This window comes from Pezoporus flaviventris, unplaced genomic scaffold, assembly GCF_033815535.1.
Source record: "Pezoporus flaviventris isolate CSIRO_AGI_PZ_B2104156 unplaced genomic scaffold, CSIRO_AGI_Pfla_v1 ptg000007l, whole genome shotgun sequence".
In the NCBI taxonomy this organism is placed as follows: domain Eukaryota; kingdom Metazoa; phylum Chordata; class Aves; order Psittaciformes; family Psittacidae; genus Pezoporus; species Pezoporus flaviventris.
The window spans coordinates 25,262,314-25,286,137 of NW_026892555.1; the positions used below are offsets into that span (position 1 = coordinate 25,262,314).

Here is a 23,824-nt window from a genome sequence, read left to right on the forward strand (position 1 = left end):
ATGTCTGTGCTCCTGGTAAAAAAAAAGCCTCATGAATCCTCTCTTTTCTTGTCATCATTGCTACTTTATGGAAACGCATTAGTTTCAGATTTTCATTTTCAAGACAAGATGTAGTCACATTACAGACATTTCAAGATATGGCTCCCACTGAAGTCTACTACCCTGAGAAAGCCATGCCTGAAAATCAGTTCCTAGATGGGGAATTGACACAGTACAATTTTTTTATTTCTTTTTTACATGGCAAAAGAGAAAGCCTGATTAGAAGGAATTATTTTCCATTTCCTCAGTCCTTTTGAAAATATATAATGATATTTATGGCTGTAAAACTATTCTGTTTATTTTTCACTAATACAAATACTTTTAATTGGAGGGATTAATGATCAGATTCTTCTGTCTTCCATCTCAGCTGCTGCTTTGTTCAGCAGTTCATGAAACAGACCACCATGATGTACCTCTTGTCGAATTCACAACCAAAGAGCAGCAACAGAATGAGACAAAACTGCACATAACAGGTGGAGAAACAGGAGAATGGAAAGATGGAGGGAATCAAGTATAATGTCTCATGATTACTTAATCACCATGCCCACATCTTGTTCCATAATGCATGCAAGATTTCAGCCACCCAATCTACTGAAATCCCTCCCAGGACATGTCAGCCTGTAACTAAGCATCCACCTCACACCCTGGGTTATCCATCCCCCTTGGCATCTTGCTGTCTTCTGCTCTGTGTTATCCAAGCAGGTTTTTATCCTTGCACTATATGTGAGTCTTAATGTACTATTGTCCTACTGTTGCTTATGTCAGTCACTTAAGATGTGGCGATTCCTGGGTTTCACAGTTGTTCTCATCCCCCGCCCTTACTGTACTGTCCTGTCAACCAACCACCTTGGCCATCAAACTATAATAACTTGATGTAGCATGTGAGGGATATTGCTGGACAGAGAAAAGCAGCTTCAGTGTTTCAGAGTACCCAGGTACCTTAATAACTAAAATGAGTCATCCCAAAAGGGACTGAATCATTATTACTAGTGCAATACTGTGTTAGCCTGTGGCAGAAGGAAGGTTTTTGCTAAGCTGCTCCGTCACCTCCCACAAACCCACTGCTGTAGGAGGGCAAGTCTCTAAAGCTGGTCTACCAAAAAACATTCCTGCCCAGTCAGAAGTAACTGTGGTCATATCTCTCACACCTCCGCATGGGGAAGGAAAGAGATAACTAATGAATCCTTCCATGCTTAACCTGATGGGATGAAATTACCTGCTAGGACAGTATATTTAGAGTTAGCTATCTGCAGGTGTGGGTTGGGGATGGAGACATGAAAAACAGATTCCTTGCACGCTACGACATTTTTATTCCAGGACATCCTGCAGTGCTATTAGCCATGCTCTGACCTCCAGGACCTTTTCCCAGATGGAAACCCAATGATTAAACTGAGAGACTCTGCTCACCCTCTGTCCCCCGTGTCTCATGGGCACACTCTCCCACAGAGAGGGACTCTCAATAACCCCTGGGTTACCCAGAGCTGCTCCCCCTGCTCAGGAACCTCCATCCAGCACCCGCACCCTCTCCCTGGGACCCACGTTTCAGGGTGACTGTCCACCGGGGCTCAGCCACAGGGACGGGGAGGGTGCGGCGGGCTGGGCTAAGCCGCGGCGCCGCCGCCGGCAGACCCCGGCCCCGCTGCGCAGGGCAGGGCGGGCAGGCCGCGCCAGGGCCCGCGGCGAGGAAGGGCGGGATGGAGGACAGCGCCGGGGGGAGTGGCCCGGCCGCGGCGGCCCCATAAATAGCCCTCGGCGGGGCGGCGGCGGGAGGAGCCGTCGGAGCCATCGTCGCCGCCGCAGCCGCCGCCACCGCCGCCGGCCGCGGGCAGAGTCAGCACCGCGGACAGCGCCCGCCGCGCCCCCGCGCCCCACCATGACGGCAGAGACCCACCTGCAGGGCGTGGAGATCTCGGCCGCGCAGTTCTTCGAGATCTGGCACCACTACGACTCCGACGGTGACCCCTTCCCCCGGGGCGCGGGGCGCGGGGGGCGGAGGGGGGCAGGCCCGCGGGAGGCTCGGGGTGAACACACCGCTCCCAGCTCCGCAATCGCCGTCCCGCAGCCCTCGGCGCCGGCGTCGGGGCCGGTCGAGGCGGGCAGGGAGCCGCTCCGCCGGCAGGGAGCAGACGGGTCCGAGACGTCCCCGCCAGCGCTGGAGAGCGGAGAGAGTTTGGAGGGAGCGGTGACGGCACCGTAACTCTTTCTTATTGTAGGCAATGGGTACATGGATGGGAAGGAGCTACAAAACTTCATCCAGGAGCTGCAGCAGGCAAGGAAGAAGGCAGGCTTGGTAGGTTAACGTTTTGCCCAACTTTTCCATCTTCTCTGGGAAAGAAGAGTTTACTTGAGCAAACTCAAGCACCCCGATTCTGTCTGTTCTCTGTTGCCATCGCACAGTTCACGCACCTGCCTCACCAGGCACAGGGAAACAGCCCAGTTAGAAATCAGCAGGTTGCAAATGAAATAAATTATCTGGTTTGGAAAGGTGAGGCCAGAGTCCACCTCCCTGGGGAGCAGGTCCTGTCATAGCTTGCCAGGCTACGAGCTGCTGCTTCTGACGGTGGTCAACAAGAAAAGTCAGGAAATTGCCCTTACGTCTTGGATGGGACCTTAATCCATGGCAATTAGTCTTACCCGATCCAGATATGTAGCAATATTAAAAAGAGAGGGGGAAAGGAAAAAAAAAAAAAATTAAGGAAAAGAAAGAGGAAGAGGGAAAAAAAAAAAAAAAGAAAAACCACCAAATGAACCAACAGTCTCAAGTTAATTGGACTCTTTTAATTTTGTGCCTAATGGGCAGTATGGGCTGAAATACATTTCTGCCCCTTGGTGGTCACTAAATAGATCTGCAGATGATTGCCAACCACTTTTTGCCCCATCGATGTTACACGCCAGGAGTATGAGTACCAAACCCTGGTAGTTTAAATTGTTCAGAGACACAGCAAAGTTTTTGACAATGTTGTTAAAAAAATCTATGTGAGTTATTAACACATGAGTTATTAATTTCCTCCAAACTATTCCCACATAGGGTAAAAGCAGAAAGATAAAGAAAAAATAATGAAAGAAATTAAAGATTCCATGTAAAGATTTGAATTAAAATAGAAGTGAACATTTTTAACAGATAAATTGCCTTTAAAATAATCAGTTTCTAAAACAGGCCACTTAGCATCAAACTCCAATATAAAACCTAATGGAATAAATTTAAATGAATCTGTACTAATAGACTTCTAAAGTAACAGATAATAAAATTATAATTTAACTGGATGGTTTGAGTGCATGGGGGAAATAGCTAAATACTTCATGTAAGGATACCTCCAAATTGAGTAATAGCTTTTCTATAACTTACTTTGCTTTAAAAGCTGATGGATGTTTTAGAACTAAATGCAAAAATACATTAATATGGACCTAAATTTATTTTGTGGAAAATTGTAACTTCATGTTAATTGCAATGCCTCTAATGCTACTGCAGTCTAGGTTGTTGGCTAATTCTTCTTAAAGCCATTTGTGTAGGTGCTCATTTTAATGAGTGTAAGTTTAAACTTAAATTAAAAAAAAAAATCCCAGAAAATTGGCAAAGGAATGCAGGTATTGCAACAGTGTGTTGAAGTGCAAGAAACTTATATGTCCAGCAGAAAGAAGACATTAAAGCCTATGCATATTTAGTATAACTGCCATCTTAGTAGAAATGCTGATATATTATTCAGTAGTTAAAAAATTAATTAGAAGTGCAAGGAAAAAATACTTAGCATTGTAAGACCAGATTCTTTTCTCTCTCAAAGCAAGTGTGCATCTCTTCTTAAAAATGGTGCCTGCTCAAAGTAAAACAGGAAAGCCTTGCAGGACTATTCTTATCTGATACAAATTTTGTAATCTATGCCTTTTTTTTAATAACCCTTGCCTGTATCTCACACTATATTTTAATGCTCAGGTGCTTAATTAGGTTTTCTTTTCCCATTTCTCTGATTCAAACCTATTTTTGAGGCACTTTGATGAAAAGAGCAATCTAGAGTAGCAACATCAAACTCAGTACTTGGGCTGCTGGCTCTGGATTACAGATATATGCCATCCAAGGCTTCAAATCTAGGCTGATTCTTGGATTTGAAAGCTCATTTGCCAAAAAAGCATCTCATTAGTTTGTGTCTTTTCTCACAGGGTACTAATTCAGTAACTTTGTATTTCTATTCTTTTGCCAGAAGGGACACATTGAGTAACTAGTGTAGGTTATATGTCATTTCCTCAGCTGTCCTTCTTTTAACACCCCAAAGCTTCTTTGTCATTATTAACTTCTGCATTTCAGGTCACTTTCCTGCTCACTATTTTTGAAATATTCAATTATGCATTCTTCATAGCTGGATTTTATATCAGTCATGCCATATGCATTAAAGAATCACATCGATTTTGTCATTGAATAGAATGGTTTAACATTTCCCAGTATTCTTCCCAAATATGGAATTGTTCTAATTATGTCCGAATGCTAATCCTTTTATTAATCCACTTAGTAAACCCATACTTTCACAGCTGATTTTCCTCAGACAGACCAGTAGCATGCAGCCTGATTCATGCTGACTCCAAGAGGTGTATGTGTACTTGGAGGTTTTAGGGCTTGGGCTTAAGTAACACTGTGTCTTTTTGCTTCATGCATTATGGTAGATAGTGAATTGATCTGATCTAATTTCCGACATGTTGAAAGAACTTCCTCTTTCTTTAAAGATAAAAGCTATATAAGTATGTAAGAATAGCTTCCATTTATTGTGCCCCACATTTACTCAATATGTTCTCTATTTAGGTATGCCAATTGCCAAATAAACTGTGGGGTATAAGTGACTAACACAGAGGTTGATAAAGAGTCAATAGGTGTATTTTGGCTGAGCTATTCCACATCTGTTTCTCACTTTCTCTGCATATATAGATGATGACAAAATTTCTCCACAGAAATGTGTGATCTAATAGATGTGTATGAATATAGTCACGTAAATGTTTCTGTAGTGCCATCTATCCTTACATTTGCAAATCATGTTGAAAAAAAGCCATTTTTTTCTAAAGCTCATCTTGGTTGGATAAGTATCTCTTCAGTTTTAAAAGGGGAGATTGAAGTATGAAGGGCTAACTTCTTAATTTCAAACACTGAGCACTGCATCTGTACCTAGTTTAGGACCAGGCTTGGTTAAATTTAGGCAAATTTTTAGACTGAAAACATTTATTTGAATAACATAATTCAAATAAGCCATCAAACAGCCCAAAAGCAGGTGAAGTGAACATCAAAAAAAAAAACACCACCTCTCTGAAGGTAGTCGTAATGTACTAGAGGATGAGCATCCTGTTTTGTTTAACCTGTAATCAGCTGTGCCTCCTTCAATGGCTGGACACTGGCACTGTGGAACTGCTGTTAGAAAGATTAGTAAAATATTTAACCAGTAATAACTAAAATCCAGGTGTCTAATTTCTCCATTCTATCTTCTCAGAAAACTTGTCCCCAGTTTGGGATCATTAGATGAAAGGTGACATTGAAGTGCATTGTATTAATAACCATATCTCTAATTAAAGCCATGGCAAATTACTATCCTGCCATGGATGACTTTGACAGAAATAGGATACTAGGCCATGACTGTATCAGCCACAAGGAACTGACATTTTACTTAGCTTTGGTAGTGAAATTTGGGACAAACTACAACGGGCTTTGTACAGCTGAGATTCCCTGTGTCTTCAGTGAGAGAATAACTTTGGTCCTGTATAATCAGATCTATTATAGCAACTAAACTTTTAATTTCCAAAGACTGCTGCATCTTCATGTATAACCATAAAATTCTCCATTGTTTTAACGTGTCTGTAGTCTTGATTGTTGCTGTATGGTTTTACTAGTTCACACCTATAAGAAATGCAGAGTGAAGAGTTCAGCTATATTGAAGGCTGATGGTGGCTCATGTCAATGCAAATCACACCAAACTGAAGCATGAAATCAAATATTTAGATCTTCACCCCAAGGCTGGCACCTTTGTCATAGCCTAGAGCGAGGATAGCCTTTAGAGAACAGATATATAGCAGGGACCATAATTTATATGAAGAACAATTATTCTGGCTTTACTCTGTTGGATTTAAGGTATTGCTCAAGGTTTTCTCCCTTCTAAATCTGCCTCTCTGCTTCCCAGCAGTGACATTTTGACTCTGTTTCTGTGCTAACCAAATACAAAACAGTGAAAAATATATCGTGATGAGTTCTTTCAAGATAAAATAGCATCCATTGTTCAGGAAAAATCTACTCAAAGATGTGGGAAGGCTATTTTGGTGTTCGGATATATTATACTGAAATGTTCCTTATTTTGAAAGATTTTGCACTGCCTTCAAGTTACTAATTTAAAAATGAAAACCGAGAAAATTGACTAATAATTGGCTATGAACCTCACCGTCATCCTCTTAAACAAAAGAGCTGTTATACACATTTCCATCACATCTATCTTTATAATCTTTTCATACTGTAAACTAAAAGAGGAGTTCTAAGTATTTAGATGCCAATCATTCACACTGACTATAAATCCTTAGGAAGTAAAATCTATCACAATGACATTATTCATGATTAAAAATTACTCAATTTCATTTAAATTTGAATAATCTAGCTGCTAAAAGTGTGAGTACTTCATTAAATGTAGCATATTATTTGTAAATTAATAGAATATTCAAGTAAGTTTACATATGTTTCTTTGTATCTTAAAGTAATGATTCTCTCATTGTAACTTTTTAGGATTTAACACCCGAAATGAAAGCTTTTGTGGACCAATATGGGAAGGCTACTGATGGAAAAATAGGAATAGTTGAGGTAAGAGTTATTTTTTAACAATAGACTGACATGTTTACTTGCAGAAAATACATTTAGCACAGAACGATGTGAGCATAATATGTAAATATTTTGGATTTTTAGTTACACAGACCTCTCTGCCTTAAAGTCTTTAGTATTTTTTCACTAATGAAACTTTTTCATTAACAAAAGGTAAGGTATTCCCTAGCCCTCTCTAAGCATTCCACTACACTTCATTTAACTTTGCACTCTTTGTTCAGTACAAGTAAGCATCAACAGCAATTTAGTTTTCCCGCAAAGCAGGTAAGAGCTCTATCTTTTAGAAACTTAAATTGTAAATGGTGATATGATTTATTTCTACCTATGATTTTGAACTAGTGTTCTGTCACCACTCCTGTAGTAAGGATAATACACAAGTGAATGCAATTGGGCCATCACTGTATGTAGTCTATTCTAAAAAAAATAATACGTATATGGTAAGAGAGCATAAGTTAATCATGTTAAGTGTAAACAAAATTTGAATAATAGTTGTGATCCATCTTGTAAAAGATCAGAATTTCTTATGAATTCCTTTCTTGAACTTTAACAGAACTTGGGGCAGAAAATTCCACTGTTCCTTACTCCCACTTTCTAAAGAGGGCAAAGATAACCAACGCCTTCTGCACATACAACTTCTCAACAATTGTAGAACTTACACAACTTGCTAGGAAGGGGGGACCATTGTGTTTTCTCTTGCTTTCACTCTTCAGTGGTGCAAGTCAAAAAGGACAGTTTGCTGGGTTACAGCTTGAGAAGTCACATTTTCAAGCCTAAATCTACAACTCATTTATGTCACTGAGTGCAGTGAGACTGCAGTTTTATTATTAAGTGGTTTTTTTTTTCTGCTAATAAGAAATCTGACCTAGAGAGCTAATTAAGAAACAGCTGGAAACAAGCCAGGTCTGCAGAATTTCTACAGTGACCAGCTTGGGGTTAGTAGCTAATTTTAAAATAGAGGACTGAATAAAATCTGCAAAAGTCAATAGGAAGTTATCACTGCTGACATAATGGATCCTTTTAGGGTATCTTTTCTCCTCTGCCATGTGCCTGAATTGCATATACTTGTTTAAATGCACGTGTAATTATAACTAAACTGCTATGGAAATATGAACAGTTTGTTTCACTCACAGTTATACTTTATTTTTAAAAATGCATCTTTTGACAATACTTAGCATTGATCAAATAGTCCTACATCTAAAAATAACTAGTGTTTATTTGAGTAACAAAGTGCTTGGGTTTGGACTAACAAACACTTATTGATTTGGTATTCAACAATCCTATTTAATTTAGTATTTTTGAGTATGTGTAATAGCAAGCATTGGATGTAAGAATGGGTAGACAGTGCCTGAAAAAGATTGCGTTTCTTTGCTCAGGAAATATAACTAAAAGTTTTACCTTTCAAATTCTATTTCTGACACTGCTGTTGACTAATGTTGACTTAAAGGTGAGCAAATCCAATAAGGCTGATATGGCACGGTGCTCACCACCCCCAGTGAAGTGCCAAGCATGATCAGCATTACGGACACCACTGAACATTGACAGTACTCAGTTTAGAGACTGAAGGGACTTTCTCCCTTAATATAGCAGTTTCCTAACCCACTAGCTGTTTTTTATTTCGCTTACATCAGCATGAAGTTTGATTTGGAAAGTGCTGATGGGGCTCGGACAAAATGTGTTATACATGCAGAGAAGATGATATTAAAGTTGGTATTTATTTGGACTTGATTCTCTTTCCTTACAAATAAAAATGTCCAGTAATTCCAGATTGCTCCCATTTACATAGTATGTCAAGTAGCTTTTATGAAAAAGTGTATGAATTTTGTTTTAAAAAAAAAGAAAGTAAAGCAGTTCAGACTCTCAGCCATTATAATGAATACCCCAGCATCTGAAGGAAGACGTCCTAGCCAATAATGACTTTTTCAGGAAAGGTCTGTTGACTGAGATAAAGAGGAGGCCTGGGTGGCTTCATAGAGGAAAAAGTGGATTTTCAGCTCAGATTAAGTGTTGATTCTGTCTTTGCAAGCACACTGCAGTTAGCTTACTAGCTTTTATCCAGTGCCCTCCAGCTAAAGACAGTCTGACCTGACCACTTGCTTCTCATTGTGTAATTCACCTTTTGTACGCATTCCGACCAAAGCTTTCACTAAAATTTAGATGTGAAACCCAAGGTTTCAAAACTCAGGACTGCGGTAATTCCACATTCAAATTATTTGAAGCTTACTGCTCCTGTAAAAATAGCTACGTATTAGCCTAAAATATTCTTTGTACTCCCATTCTTTATTATAGGATTTTAAAAGGCAAACTCACTGTATTAGGTGAAAGGAATTTTAAATAGTTAAATGTCAACAGAATTTACCTTAAGAATGATTTCCAGAAAATAGTTCTGACAGTATTGTAAGAACTGAGAATATTTTTTCTCCATAAAACCAGCAGACCTTACAGAAGCGATCACTAAACTGCTAATGCTGCTGTAGCAGTCTTCACTCTTATTCAAACACCCTGAAAGTCCCCTACGATTACTCTCACAAAGAAGTCATCACTAGAAATAGCACCAGGTTTCTGTCTTTCCTCTTTGAGGTGGTATAACTGGGACTGGGAAGTTGAGCCAGTTTCTACACGATGTCCTCATCCCTTCATAACGCAGTTTTCCACAAAAGGCAATTTAATGCTATTTGATGCATGAGCTTGGAGAACTGGACTTCCCTTTAGCTATATTGTTTCTATTACTCTAAAGGGTACAAAAGAAAGAAAACACGAAAGACATTTTATTTTTTGGCAGAAGCCTGAGCTGATACTGGATATTGAGCTACTACATCTTTGTAACTTGAAAGCTTTTTCTTTCCCCTGAGACTTACAAGGGGTCAGAGGTATAGCTTAAAATAAGGTAATTTTCTTCCAGAGGTAATATATCCTGTACTTTAAATACAGCTTGGTACTTCTAGTAAACTGTTAATGATTCTTTGGAAAGTTAGTAATTTACATTTACCTTGCACTTTGTACTATTTTACAGTGCCTTTTGCAAAATTTACCAGTTAGCTACAGACATCCCACAAATGACATCTAACGTACAATTCCCATGCATGTACACCCTTTCCCATTGTCATAATCAGTCCCTTCCTCCAAACTCTTCTTATTATCATAACTAGCTCTTCCATCAGAAACTTTTGATGTTGAGTAGGGATGTACTCTAAAAATCAAAGCTTCCCTGTCATGGGATAAATATTTTTTTCATAAATCTGTACTAAGTTACGCACATTTAGCTATTGAGTACATATGAACATAGAATCACAGAATGGTTAGGGTTGGAATGTACTTACTCCCATGTGTACATACTATTGATAATGGAGTTGCTGACAAAACCACATTAAGTTGATTGGGTTTGGTGTTCAGCCATTTAGTGAGATCCCTCAGAATGCTCTGATGAGCCTGACAGTCTGCTATCAGATGTACCATGTCTGTAAGGAGAGTGCTCTGATTTGTCTTTTCAGTCATAGCCACTCTTAAATAGTATAATTGATTCCTTGCATAGATAACTTTAGAGAAAGAAGAGATCTGTCTCCATAACTTTTCTATACCTGTAGGGTGAGAGGGAGACCTGAACTCACCTACTGGACCCCAATAAAAAAGCCGGAGCAAGTAGGCAGTGTCACAGAAATAGACAGAATGAGGGACTTGTGGGTGTGAAATAAAGGCAGAAAATCAAAAATCTGAATAAAAATTTTAAAAAGGGGCTCCAGAAAGTCTGCAGATGTCATTTTTCATGAAAGAATGCAGCTAAGGAATCTTTTTTCTCCATATTCTTTTCCTAGTAAGCACAGCTGGTCTGTTCTTCAACTAAAAAGTTTTCCTTAATCAAAACAAATTTCATACATTTTGGGAATAGAAAAAGATATTGAGCTTTTGTTAAAAACAAGTCATGATTTTACATTAAATTATACAGCATACTCTCCATCTTCTACATTTGTCCCTTGCCAAAGTTGAGTTCTATAGTAAATGAACATTTTCAATAATCAGTACAATAATGTCTGATTTTTAAAAAGCCTTTTGTAGAGCAGAGGCATTGGAAGAACCACCCCTGATTTTGCAGGGCTAAAAGCCCTTTCGATTTCTTTCTGGTATTTATAGCTCTTCTTGAACATGTCTCTGTGCCTGACAAATGATGACCGGTTGCCATCCCCATAAACTGCCCAAGTGGTTTTTCAGTCCACTGACTTTTCCATACATTTTTCTGTTTACCTTACACGTGTTCTTCATGTCAGCTTTCCTCTCTCTTCTACCTCTTACACAATATCTGTGAGTAGTCTATTTTCCTCACTTTCTGAATTCATGGACCTTCACACTTATCCACTAAACATCCTTGTGTTATGCTTTCCCTTTGTGCCAATTCCAAGCTTTTCATGACAGGTCCTAACTCTGCATGGGTGTATTTTTTCTTTCTTTCCCCAGGTGCCCCTTTAGCATGTGCTGTCTCACTCTTTTAGACCTTATTTCTGTTTGACCTTATGAATATGGCAAACCTGCAAGCCAGAAGCCTTTTAGAAGCATCTTCCAAACATTCCAGCTAGCAGGATGAAGCTTCCTATAGGGCTACAATAGGGCCATAAGAGTATAGAGAATTTCGTATTCTTTCTAAAAGTTGCATGCTCTTTCAGATGCTCAGCTGCCTAATGAAGAATCCAAATTTAATCTTTCTTAAATTCTGTTATAGCTTGCTCAGATATTACCAACGGAAGAGAATTTCCTGTTGTTCTTCAGATGCCAGCAGCTGAAGTCAAGTGAAGACTTCATGCAGGTACAGTATGAAAAGATACCTTTTGTAAAATCATCCAGGACCCACTTGCCATAAGTATGTCATTAAAGCATTCACTTTCTGATTGCAGACATGGAGAAAATATGACAGTGACCACAGTGGCTTCATTGATTCTGAGGAACTTAAGGTAAACTGATTATGCACAACATGAGAACAGGCATTGGGTTATAGCCTGTGCTGCTATTTGTTTCTTCAGATATCCACCTGTGCAGGCTTTTGCATTCCAAACAAGGCCGAAAAGCAGTATGATTAGCTGATGGTTTTACTGCCAGTAAATTAAAGGGAAACTCTAATCTGATTAATGTTCTTTAAAAGATGTTTTAGTTCTGATCAGTGTTTGTCTCAAGTGACTCAGCGTAGCAGGTAGCTTGCAAGTAAGAAATATTGAGGAAGCAAGATAAGCCTCTAAGAGGGTTGTGTTGTCCTTTTCTTGGTATATTAGGGAGGAGGGCTTTTTATTGTGTTTTTTTTTCCTAAGGGCATCACTGGCATTAATCACACTGCTGCTGGAGAAATCATGCTCTCTCAAATATCATGTAGCCCTATAATTTACACTTTAATACTGTTAGGCTAACACAAATGGAATTGTGTTGCTGCTGCTTGGTTAACTTTTGGGGATTTTTGTATGAGCTTTAATAGGCACAAATAAGAGCAGAGCTGAGATTATTCCATTAGCCATCTCAGCATTGCAGAGTTAACAAACCTTAAAACTAGAGTGATTTACCTCTCTAGTCATAAAACTAGCAGCAATTTGTAGATGCTGAATCACAGTCACAGAATCACAAAGTGGCCAGCAGGGACCTTGAGGTCATCTGGACCAAGACCCCTGCTCAAGCAGGGCCACCTACAGCCAGCTGCCCAGGACCATGTCCAGACAGCTCTTGAATATCTCCAAAGATGAAGGTTCCATAATCTTTCTGAGCAACCCATGCCAGTGCTCAGCCACCGTCACAGTGAAAAAGTGCTTCCTAAAGGAATCTCTTGTGTTTCAGTTGATGTCCATTGCCTTTAGGCCTGTCACTGGTCCACAGCCTGTCTCTGTCCTCCTTGCACCCTCCGTTGAAGTATCTATATATGTTGATGAAGTCCCCCTGAGCTTTCTCTTCTCCAGGCTGAACAGTCCCAGCTTTCTCAGCTTTTCCTCATAAGAAAAATGTTCATATACAGCAACCTCTAAGTAGAAAGGCACCATTTTCCACAGTTCAGTTGCTCCAGATACAGTACTGTAGTGGTTTCTGAATTTAATTCAGAAGAACAAAAACAATTCATAGCAAGAGAAAGACCTAGCAGTGTTTATCTATCTAATCTGGGCAATTTTGCCCATAGTGGTATTCTAAAGAACTATATAAACCTATTAATTAAAGTACCAGGAGATCAAACTGTCTGAAATCCTCACAGCTCTTTTGTTCGGAAGAGGAATCCACATCAGACAGTTCACATCTTTTTTCCTTTTCCCTTCCTCTTTGAGTCTGCTCTCTGTGTGATGTTTGCCAAGGATTCTACCTTAAGGTAACCCACAGGCAGACAAGCCTATTCTTCTGCTGGCTGGTCGCAGCAGGTCAGTGTATCTAAAGTGGTAGGATTAGAAGGAGGCCGTGCAGCACTTGAGAACTCTCTACTGTTACACAATGCTTTCAGGACTGTTGCCATTTGCTATAATTTAAAATAGACTTAAAAATGCAGGGCTGATTGAGGACCAGCTGAAGAATGAAAGCATTGTAACTGGATTCCTAATGGTCCCACCTCTCTTCTCCTGTGAGAAGTTGTCTGCCTCAAAGAAACAGGCCATTTTAACATGTTGAAAGACATAATGTCCAGTTTTATTTTTAGATCAGTATTTCTCGACAAGCCCAAACACTCTAAGTATTTGCTATGTGAGGAGTACACCCACTTACAACTTTGTAAGAGAAATTTAAGCTGGAAATCAGGAAAACATTCTAACAATAGTAAGGGCAGTGGAATACCTTGTCTAAGGGGGAGGCAGACTCTCTATCACTGCCTCTATTTAGGATAGGTTACTTAGGACTGTAAGTCAGGAAGTTTATATGTAGATGATCGTTTCTTGAGACAGGGAGATGGACTGGATAGCCTTTCAATGTCCTTTCCAGTTCTATATCCCATCAAAGCACGCAAGATTAAACGTATCCCCATAACATCCATTTACAACATTTCAGTTATGTTCTTTGTGTTCAAGCTACAAGGAAGGCCTCCCAGCACAGAGGGAGCCAGATGACAAGAACTATAGTGGTTATAGTCCTATGGCTATTGATCTGGCTGCATTCAAGTTCAAGAATGTCATCTATGCACAAACAGATTTTCTTATGAGCTACCCCATTTTCTATCTTGCAGTGTGGCTCAAAATTCCACAAAGATAATGACACTCCAACTGATGACAGTAATTAGGTACTTCATTGCGCATTGACAGGCATACAGACATCTCAGGTCTTGAAATGTCCTTGTTAAATAAATTGATATCTTTCTCTTTTAATGCCACAATCTAGTACCAGAATGTAAACCACTTATGGGTGGAAACATTCTTCTCTTTCAAAGTAAAAACGGCTAGTGTTTCTAGTCAAGTGTTAGTTACTATGTCAAATACTCATTCAAAAAATGCAATGAACTGGCTGCACACATTTAAAATACAAGGTAGGAAGAGGCAACGCAGGTTAACGTTCATGTCTAGCATCAGGTACTGCCATAGGCAAGGAGAAAACTTGATTAATCATTGATCTTTTCTGTAAAATTGTTCCTATGTTGCAAGAAGTGATTAGGCATCCAAGTCTTCAAGGAGACACAAGGTTAATTAGTTCAGTTTACTGATAGAGCTGATTAGGAAGCAATATACTTGAAAGACAAACTATTTTTTCCAAATTCGCAATACAACAAATGGCATACAATGCAGAAAGTTTTATGAGTCACTTTTTCCAAATAAAACCGCAGTATACTTGAATTGATCAAAAGAAACTGTTATATTCTTAGCTGCTAATTACAACTTCTTTTCATACTTACTTGGAACTTCAGCAGTAAATAGTAAAGTGGGAGTAAAATAGTATTTCCATTACTTTAATCTGAAGTTAGCAAGTCAAGCATTTTATAGTGTAGTTAAAAATTCACCTATTATGCTTCTATTTAACAGAGCTTCTTGAAAGATTTATTACAGAAAGCAAATAAGCAGATCGAAGACTCAAAGCTAACAGAATACACAGAAATAATGGTAAGATTATTTTCAGGCATATTGCATTAAGACTGGATTAATCCAAACTCTATTTATCTTTAGTCATCGGAAAGCTCCAAATGATTTGGAGCCCCACCAGGTCCTAATCAAGCTATGTTGCTGCAACAGGGAGACGGCTGTGGCATCCAGCATGAGTACTTCTGCAGCTACAGAGTTTTGATGGGTAGTTTTCAGGGCTGCTTAAAAAAACAAAACAAAACACAACGGAAAAAAAAAAAAACACCACACACCTTCCCCCTCCCCCCCCCCAAAAGAAACCCAAACAACTCAGGATTTTTGAATTTTCATGTTATTTATTTGATACTGGTCCATACTATAGCATTTTCCCCTGTCCTGCTTCCCTGTGCCATTAGCTGTAAAACTGAAATCTCCACAGTTCATAGGAGCAAAACTGTACTTGTCAGAATTGTAGAATCCCAGAATGGGTTGAGCTGGAAGGGACCTTAAAGCTCATCTAGTTCCAATCCCCTGCATGGGCAGAGATGCCTAACACTAGGACCACGTTGCTCAAAGCTCCATCCAACCTGGCCTTGAACACTGCCAGGGGTGGGGCAGCCACAGCTTCTCTGGGCAACCTGTGCCAGTGCCTCAGCACCCTCACAGTAAAGAACTTTTTCCTAATGTCTAAATCTACCCTCTGCCGGTTTAAAGCCATTCCCCCTGTCCTATCACTACTTTCTGTTATAAAAAGTCCCTCTCCAGCTATCCCATAATCTCCTCAGAATCTAGAAAAGAAAACTAATAGAAAACATACAGTCCTGAGCAGCTGCAGGCAGGCACAGCCAGCCACTAACAACCCATCAAAATCCAAAATATGTTTACTTCACAGCTGCCACTGCTTACCTCCCCCAAATGCAAATCTCCTTTCATGGGAAATGCATGAAAGACAGATGCTTTTATACAAGGAAGGGAAATGTTAAAAGGAACCAGGGTGTTATGTAGAAATAAATGTTTGTAGAATTGGTCTCTTTTCTGTTCTCCTTTGTCATTCATTGTGCATTAACCCAGTGAAATTAGATCTTTTTTTTCATGGCATTAATTCTATCTTTAAAAGGATATACACTTATCTAAGTACAGGATGTCGCTTTTCCTCTTATCTAAAAATTACATCTAAAATTACTGCGATTGAAAGTGATGGGATGGAGTGTGGGTGGTGGTGTTTTCAGTACAATGTCTAGAAATGTTTTGTATGGTTTGCTGCTTTTGTGACTCTTTCATACTGCAAAGACAAAATAATACTTGAAAGTAGAAAAATGGAGCTATATAGACATAAAAACTAGAGAGGACTTCCTACGCAGGTGCAATATCTCCATCTACTTCTAATAATGAATATAAGCTGTGCCTCTCAAGCAGCAGGAGCTCATCATTTCAAGGCCTCAAAGGAAAACACTTTAATACAATACAGTTATTAAAATCATTAGAAACAGTATTCACTTATTTTGTCAAATAATATATTCATTGCTATAATTTAATTATAATTATTTGGAGAGATTTAATATCCCATTTTCACACCATTAACAAAATGTTACCTACAGCATCTGCTCATGCTTTTCTTAAAATATATCACAGAAACAGAACATGATCTTTACTTAAATATTTAGATCTTGCAGCCAAATGAATGAAAAATCTATTATTTTCTGTCTAAGGAATTGAATGTTTTGGATTCAGTTGAACTTTACCCAACTGTTGTTTCACCTTTATGAATAGAGAATAATGAAACTATTATTAAATCATAACATGAATTCAAAAGCAAGATGTTATCATGTCAACACTCATTTATAAGCAATTACATGTGCATTTCTCATATGGGACATTCATCAGTGTAGGCAGATTAAGACCTACCTTACAGTAGGTTAATCACAATTCTTCATCTGGATTCTTATTAGGCTTTTGCAATAGAATTAATTACTAAAATTACTTAGTATTTTAAATAAATGTGTCACACAGCAAATGCGACAGATTAAAACCTGGGGCTAACATTTCAGCATGAAATAAAGGCTAAATTTCATTGAAGTTTTCCAAAAAGTGTTTTCTTCATTATATTGATTTATTTTGGTTATTAATGTAAAACTATACATTCTTTCAGCTCAGGATGTTTGATGCAAACAATGATGGAAAGTTGGAGCTTACTGAACTGGCCAGGTATATCTTCTGTCTTTCACAAATACCATGTACCATTGTTGTTATGCAAGCAGCTAAATATTTTTACCTTTGTTTTTTTCTCTCCAAAGACTACTCCCTGTACAGGAAAATTTTCTTATTAAATTTCAGGTATGAATATTCTCATTCTTAAGGTAGCTTGTTATCATCACATATAACTGGTGTCATTAATTCGTTTGTTTTCCTTTTGGCATATAGGGTGTCAAAATGTGTGCAAAAGAATTCAATAAAGCCTTTGAGATGTATGATCAAGTAAGTCTTTTAAAAAACTTTTTATTAGTTGCATAGTTTGAAGGCAGTTCTTTTCTGAATTTGTGGAAAACAAACCATAATCTTCAAAATGAAAAATAAATATTTAATAAAATTAATGTTAATTTTCAGGATGGCAATGGATATATAGATGAAAATGAACTTGATGCACTACTGAAGGATCTCTGTGAAAAGAATAAAAAGGTAATCCTAGTGGGCTTTTTTTCCCCTTAGAGATTAGATTTAATTTAGATTTTAAGGACACTTTAATCCACCCTATTAAGACAAATATAAGAACTGCTAAATCATAATTCCTGAAGTCAAAGCACAACTAAAAATCTTCGCAGAAGTCATAGCAGTGTAAATCCTGAACTAGTAGAGAGTTATGGTTGTATAGCAACACTCTCAAAGCTTGCTTCTGAGACATTAACTATTAGCAATCCAACATATGGCTGTAATATGGATAACATACGAATACATGAATAACATTTGCAATGTGTTACTGCTGGATAGGCTGAGAATACCCTTTTGTTTTCTCATTTTCTGCCAGCTACCAGCATTGTTCATACTGGTAACTAAACAGGATTATAAAGCATTATCTGTTCTTTAAATAGGAATTAGACATTAACAACCTTGCAACGTACAAGAAAAACATCATGGCCTTGTCTGACGGAGGAAAGCTTTACCGAGCAGAACTGGCTCTTATTCTCTGTGCTGAAGAAAACTAGAACTCTTCTATCATGTCCACTTAACTAGTGATGTACTCTATCTACACAATAACTGTGCACTATAAGGGAGTAGGCTGTATTTTTAAACTGCATATAGAAAATTAGCCAGGATGTGTGGCACATTCCTTTCAGTTTGTTTCTATACTGTTTGTAATGTACAGTTTTTGTAACAAAAAGATTGATAAAGAGAATGTCTATGTTTGGGCCAGTCTGTATAGTCAAAAAGAAACTAAAGTATGTCGGGGTTGGATTTGTTTTTTGGTTTTTCTTGTGTTTTTTCTTTCATAAACACGGCTGGAAAACAAATTAAACCTGCTGACATTGCTGTGGTCATCATATCCTTTGACACTTGCAACAATTCTTGTTGAACTACATAACAGATCTGCAGATATCTTTTCCCATTACAACTAAATGTTGCTTTTCTTGACGCAAAACATCAATTCAGATTAAATATGATCTAGGTCTGAAACAGAAAAGAGAGGTTGGCATGTCTGATTTCCTAAATTTAACAAGGTACTAAAGAAGTATTTCAGTTGTCAAACCACCCACTTACAGGTCTGTGCTCTCTGCAGTTTTTCAATTAGTCATCTCATACTCATGGCATATAGACAAAGCATTTATCTGGGATAGATCTCCATGCAGTAGTTGATGAAAATATAGTGTTTTACATCTAGATGTTTAACTTTACTGAATTTAAACATAGGCACTTCAGAAATAAATGCCTTTAATCTGTCTTGGAATCCTGGCTAAATGACAGGTAGTATAGTTAATACACAGATTAACATATGATATTATAAGTGTACCTTTCATGACTATTGCTGTGTCAGAGAATATGACAATCCATTTTCTAAACTATTTTCACATTTTGCAGGTTATAATTCTAGTAAATTGCTGTTTTTACATCATATTCTGTGTAATCTCTAATTAAATTTAATATCCTAAGACTGTTGGCGTCTAGCTTGTCTATCTCCTGGATTCTTTTTTCTGTAACATTTAAAGGACAAAACAATTTAAAAAAAGGACGTGCCTCCTTGGATCTTACACTGAATTACTAATCTATAATAATAGTATTAAAATTAAACACTAAACAAAGCAAAAGACTTTATACCAATTTAGTAATTTAGTTTACCTGGTGGGCTCTGCTTTTAATTATGCTCGAGAGGTATTTTTTAAATGGGAACTATACTATGGAAACAGCACTGTCTTCCTGAACCTTTGTGGTTTTGGCCTGGCTCCTTTTCTACTTTACACCAGTTCTATGCCAGACAACTCCACAGATGTCCAGGCCCTTGCTTCTGGTATGTACTGGTGTAGAAAGGAAACTTGGGATGTCTGTTAAAGCCAATAAACCTATGTTGTATCCACGTACAACTGTTTCAGGTTAACAGATCAGCCGTCTACGACTTCTCAGATGCATCTCTGTGTCTTATTTAACAAGCAGAAGCAAATGCATTTTATCTGAAATGTGTCTCAAACAATGAGGCTCAGATCCTCCAAGATTAGAGTCACTGAGCTCCCACCTTAATAAATCCTTGAATTCCTCAGGTGAACTCAGGCAACTAAATACCATTTCAGAAATGGCCTTAAGCTGTGAGTTCTCTACAGTCTGAGCCTTGGAAAGTTAAGGAGTTGGTGGCATGGGATGGGATCTTGCTGAAAAAAAGCCACAAAAATTTAAAGATTAAGCTAACTCGTTCTCTCTCAGTAATTTAATTTCTCACCTGCTTGTTCTCTTTTCTCTATGCAATGTGAAATACAGTTGTGTTTGTTAAGTGAAGGAACAGTGAATCTGCCTATAAATACAATAAATGATTGATATTCTTCATACCATGCACTTGAAACCCTGAATTTTGCATTATTTTAACATTTTAAAAGTGTAAAGGTAAAGAAAAAAAAACAAAAAAAAACTTGTAAGTAAAAATATGATGGGATTGTCTGATAAAAGTGTTACAGTGGAAGATGAAGTGTTTAAAGCGTTTTGACAAAAAGTCATCACAGAAACCAGAATCTGCCTCCTGAGTATGTGTAAAGTTACCTGTCACTGATGCGTTCTGAAGCCACCCTTCTACCACTGCTGCTGCCTACCAGCTGGCTCTGCTGAGGAGCACAACACAGAAAGCAGGTCTCAGTCACCCACAGGCAGGACGTTTCCTGCAGTTATTTCTCATAAGTAAAACTTGGACTAAAAGACAGCAATTCTAAACTCCAATTCTAGTACAGGTGTCTGCTATGCCAATGCAAAGCACAGTATAGCAAATACGGGTAAGTCAAAACTGCTATATTTAAAACCTCTAAAACACTTGTGGGCAGAACTCTTAAAAAATGTCAGAGTTGGAGCAGAACAAGGCTTGGAATAGTAAGAGAGGTGATGACAGAGAAGACTGAAATCTTCTTTCTTCTGGCAGACATCTGGTGACCAAAAATAGGATTGAAAGTAAAATCCTAGCATGCACAAAAATCAGTTTCATGAGGTAGTGCAGGTACTCCAGTCATATTCATGCTAACACAGAAGCTGACTGACATGTACTACCTGGGATCCACTTTACTGAAACTGTTAACCATTTTACTGTCTAAAAATATATATTTTATTAAAATAAACACTCAAATAAGGGCCCAAGCTAATACTCAAGACTACTGTCCTACTCAGACAGTGAGTGCCTGTTTCCAGATGTCACAACACAGCTTATCAGCGCACCTTGAGGCTCAACTGATCCACAGCCACTAACACTGGCCCACTGGCAGCTGTGACATAAACCACTACCCATTATAGAGAGTATCATGCTAATTTTCACTGACCATTTAATCAGGGTTGCACACAGCCCTCGAAGCAGGTGATCTGGCTTTCGCTCACTGCTTCAGTGTTGTACCCTGAACAGCTCAGCATCACAGCACCAGCCTAACCCTGCCTGCTTACAACTCAGTTACACACCTTTGAAAAGATTACTCACATAAGCTTAGGAAATTTCTAAGCAGCATATTCCACATGCAAATGTCAAATACAGATGAGGATGCTGACAGCCAGTGGCGACAAGTGAACCTTGTCTCACTAAATGCACACATGCTCCACTTAAACTGGAATTAAGTCTTTGTTTCATTAGACATCAGCCTCTTCTGATTAAGTTCCATTCAGCATCTTGTGCATTTATACTAAGCCCTCATCATAATCATTGATCTAATCACTGGTGTGGAGGCATACTGAGACTCACACCTATTTGCTGGGTCTATGAGGAGGCTCAGAATCTGTATTTAGGCACCAAAATATATGTGGCCTGATTTTCTGAAGTGCTGAGCACCTCCAAATCCCACTGAAATCAACTGAAGTTGTTCTGCACCAATTAAAAGAAGGAGAATGCACCAAAATCCCAAAGATAATTTTATTTTACTGTATCTTAAATTATCACACAAAAAAAAGACTAGGGCTTTTACCTTGGTTAAAGAGGAGTTACGTGTTTAGCAGTTATAACACTAGCTGCTCTATGCAGTTAGACAAAGGTACAAGTTTCTTTCCAACTCACTGTCTTTACTTATGTGTTATCAGCACATGAAAAAACCTAAAGATAAACGAGCAGTTCACATGCCAGTGAACTTGGACGCCAGTATGGACAGGTGGAAAGTCACAGTTCCCTCAGACAGTGTCATCATCTGGTTGTAAAGCAGATTCTTGCACTGGTAAACAACAGCAACATGCTCAACAGTGACTGCAATATTCAAAAGGAGGGAGGGAATTCCCAGAAATAGAACCAAAGATTGACAGCAGTTCTAGTATCATAGTGAAAAGGCAATACTGATACTGACAACTGATCTCTTTCATCAAATGATTTTCATAACTTGCTTATAAGCTGCTACTATGATACAATACCACTTTTATAGCACTGAATTAATCTAAGAAATTTTAAGACAGGTTCAAAGACAGTAAATTGTCAGCTGAAATAAAAAGGGTAATTTCAAGATTTAATCAAGCAGACAAGATGTACTTCTCAGTTGAAAACAAACAACAAATCCTTTATGAATGTCTCCAAGTTGAGTTCATAGAAGCGACACCTTTGACTGATGGGTCATGCAAAAGTAATTTAAAAAGAGGTATTTAGATTCCAGCAAATTTTTCCATGTGATCCATTAAAATCAAACTGCCTCTGCAACCCATCACCTTCTCTGACCAATTCCTCCACTTTCTTATCCCTTCCTTCATCTCCATAAAATTATTCTGCAGCAAAGCAATACCTTTTTCACACTCCCCTTTATATCGTAGCTCACTGGCAATCTGAAGTAGGGTCAGGAGGTAACCAGCTCAAGACAAATTATGTCAGCAAAGAACAGTGTGCTTAACGTGGATACTGTCTCTTTTCCATTTTTGCTATGCTTGGAATAAAGCAGCTGTGATGACCATGCTTTAAATCTGTGATAAGCGGGCAAGACACATGGCTGTGAAACATGCTTATGGATTGGGCACCTCTTGGGAATTAGGGATATTTCATGCCTCTTTCAGGACAGTCTCATCCCTGTGGGCATCTAGAAAAGGTTCCAAGCCAGGCCATATTACTGCTATAAAGGTACTTTCTCTTGTCCTTTTCCTGAGTTCAGATGTCACGTGTTGCTGCTTTAGTGACAATTAAATAGCGCTTGAGATGTTCAAGATTTATCTCTTCAAAGAAATGTTCCTTTACTGTCCCTAACAAGTGTAATAACTGCTCTAAAGAACGAAATTAATCCATCCTCCTGCAAAAATGGATGGCTGCATCAAAGTTAAGTTTTTTCACTTAATTAAGTCTATACATTACAAAATATTTTATAAACTATCCAGCAGGATATCATAGAATCATAGAATAGTTATGGTTGGAAAGGACCTTAAGATCATAAAGTTCCAACCCCCCTGCCATGGGCAGGGATAACACACTAAACCATGTCACCCAAGGTTCTTCCCAACCCAGCCTTGAACACTGCCAGAGACGGAGCATTCACAACTTCCCTGGGCAACCCATTGCAGTGCCTCACCAACCTCATGGTAAAGAACTTCTTCCTTATATCCAATCTAAACTTCCCCTAAGTTTTAACCGTTGCCCCTTGTCCTATCACTACAGTCCTTAATGAAGAGTCCCTCCCTAGCATCCTTATAGGTCCCCTGCAGATACTGGAAGGCTGCTGTGAGGTCTCCACACGGCCTTCTCTTCTCCAGGCTGAACAGCCCCAACTTCCTCAGCCTGTCTTCATACGGGAGGTGCTCCAGTCCCCTGATAATCCTCATCCTCGTGGCCCTTCTCTGGACTTGTTCCAACAGTTCCATGTCCTTTTTATGTTGAGGACACCAGAACTGCACACAATACTCCAAGTGAGGTCTCACAAGGGCAGAGTAGAGGGGCAGGATCACCTCCTTTGACCTGCTGGTCACGCTCCTTTTGATGCAGCCCAGGATACGGTTGGCTTTCTGGGCTGTGAGTTCACACTGCCAGCTCATGTTCATTTTCTCATTGACCAACACCCCCAAGTCCTTCTCCACAGGGCTGCTCTGAATCTCTTCTCTGCCCAACCTGTAGCTGTGCCTGGGATTGCTCCGACCCAGGTGTAGGACCTTGCACTTGTCATGGTTAAACTTCTTAAGTTTGGCATCTGCCCACCTCACAAGCGTGTCGAGGTCCCTCTGGATGGCATTCCTTCCCTCCAGTGTATCAACCGAACCACACAGCTTGGTGTCATCAGCAAACTTGCTGAGTGCACACTCAATCCCAGTGTCAAACATATAACCCTTTAAAACATGATATGCCATTTCCAAACTCTGC

The 23,824-nt window shown here is 38.9% G+C and overlaps 1 protein-coding gene and 1 long non-coding RNA gene across 2 annotated transcripts in view; both read left to right on the forward strand.

Moving 5' to 3' along the window:
- The window catches only part of LOC133266689 (uncharacterized), a 302,275-nt gene that overhangs the window by 252,243 nt on the left and 26,208 nt on the right, over window positions 1-23,824 (forward strand). The gene's annotated exons all lie outside the window — the stretch shown is intronic.
- CALB1 (calbindin 1) lies at window positions 1,794-18,992 on the forward strand. Its single transcript, XM_061448140.1, has 11 exons — window positions 1,794-1,994; window positions 2,253-2,329; window positions 6,776-6,850; window positions 11,577-11,660; window positions 11,749-11,805; window positions 14,815-14,892; window positions 17,000-17,055; window positions 17,145-17,184; window positions 17,272-17,325; window positions 17,455-17,526; window positions 17,937-18,992. Exons 1-11 carry the CDS (start codon window positions 1,913-1,915, stop codon window positions 18,048-18,050), a joined length of 789 nt encoding a protein of 262 aa, XP_061304124.1. The 5' UTR covers window positions 1,794-1,912; the 3' UTR covers window positions 18,051-18,992.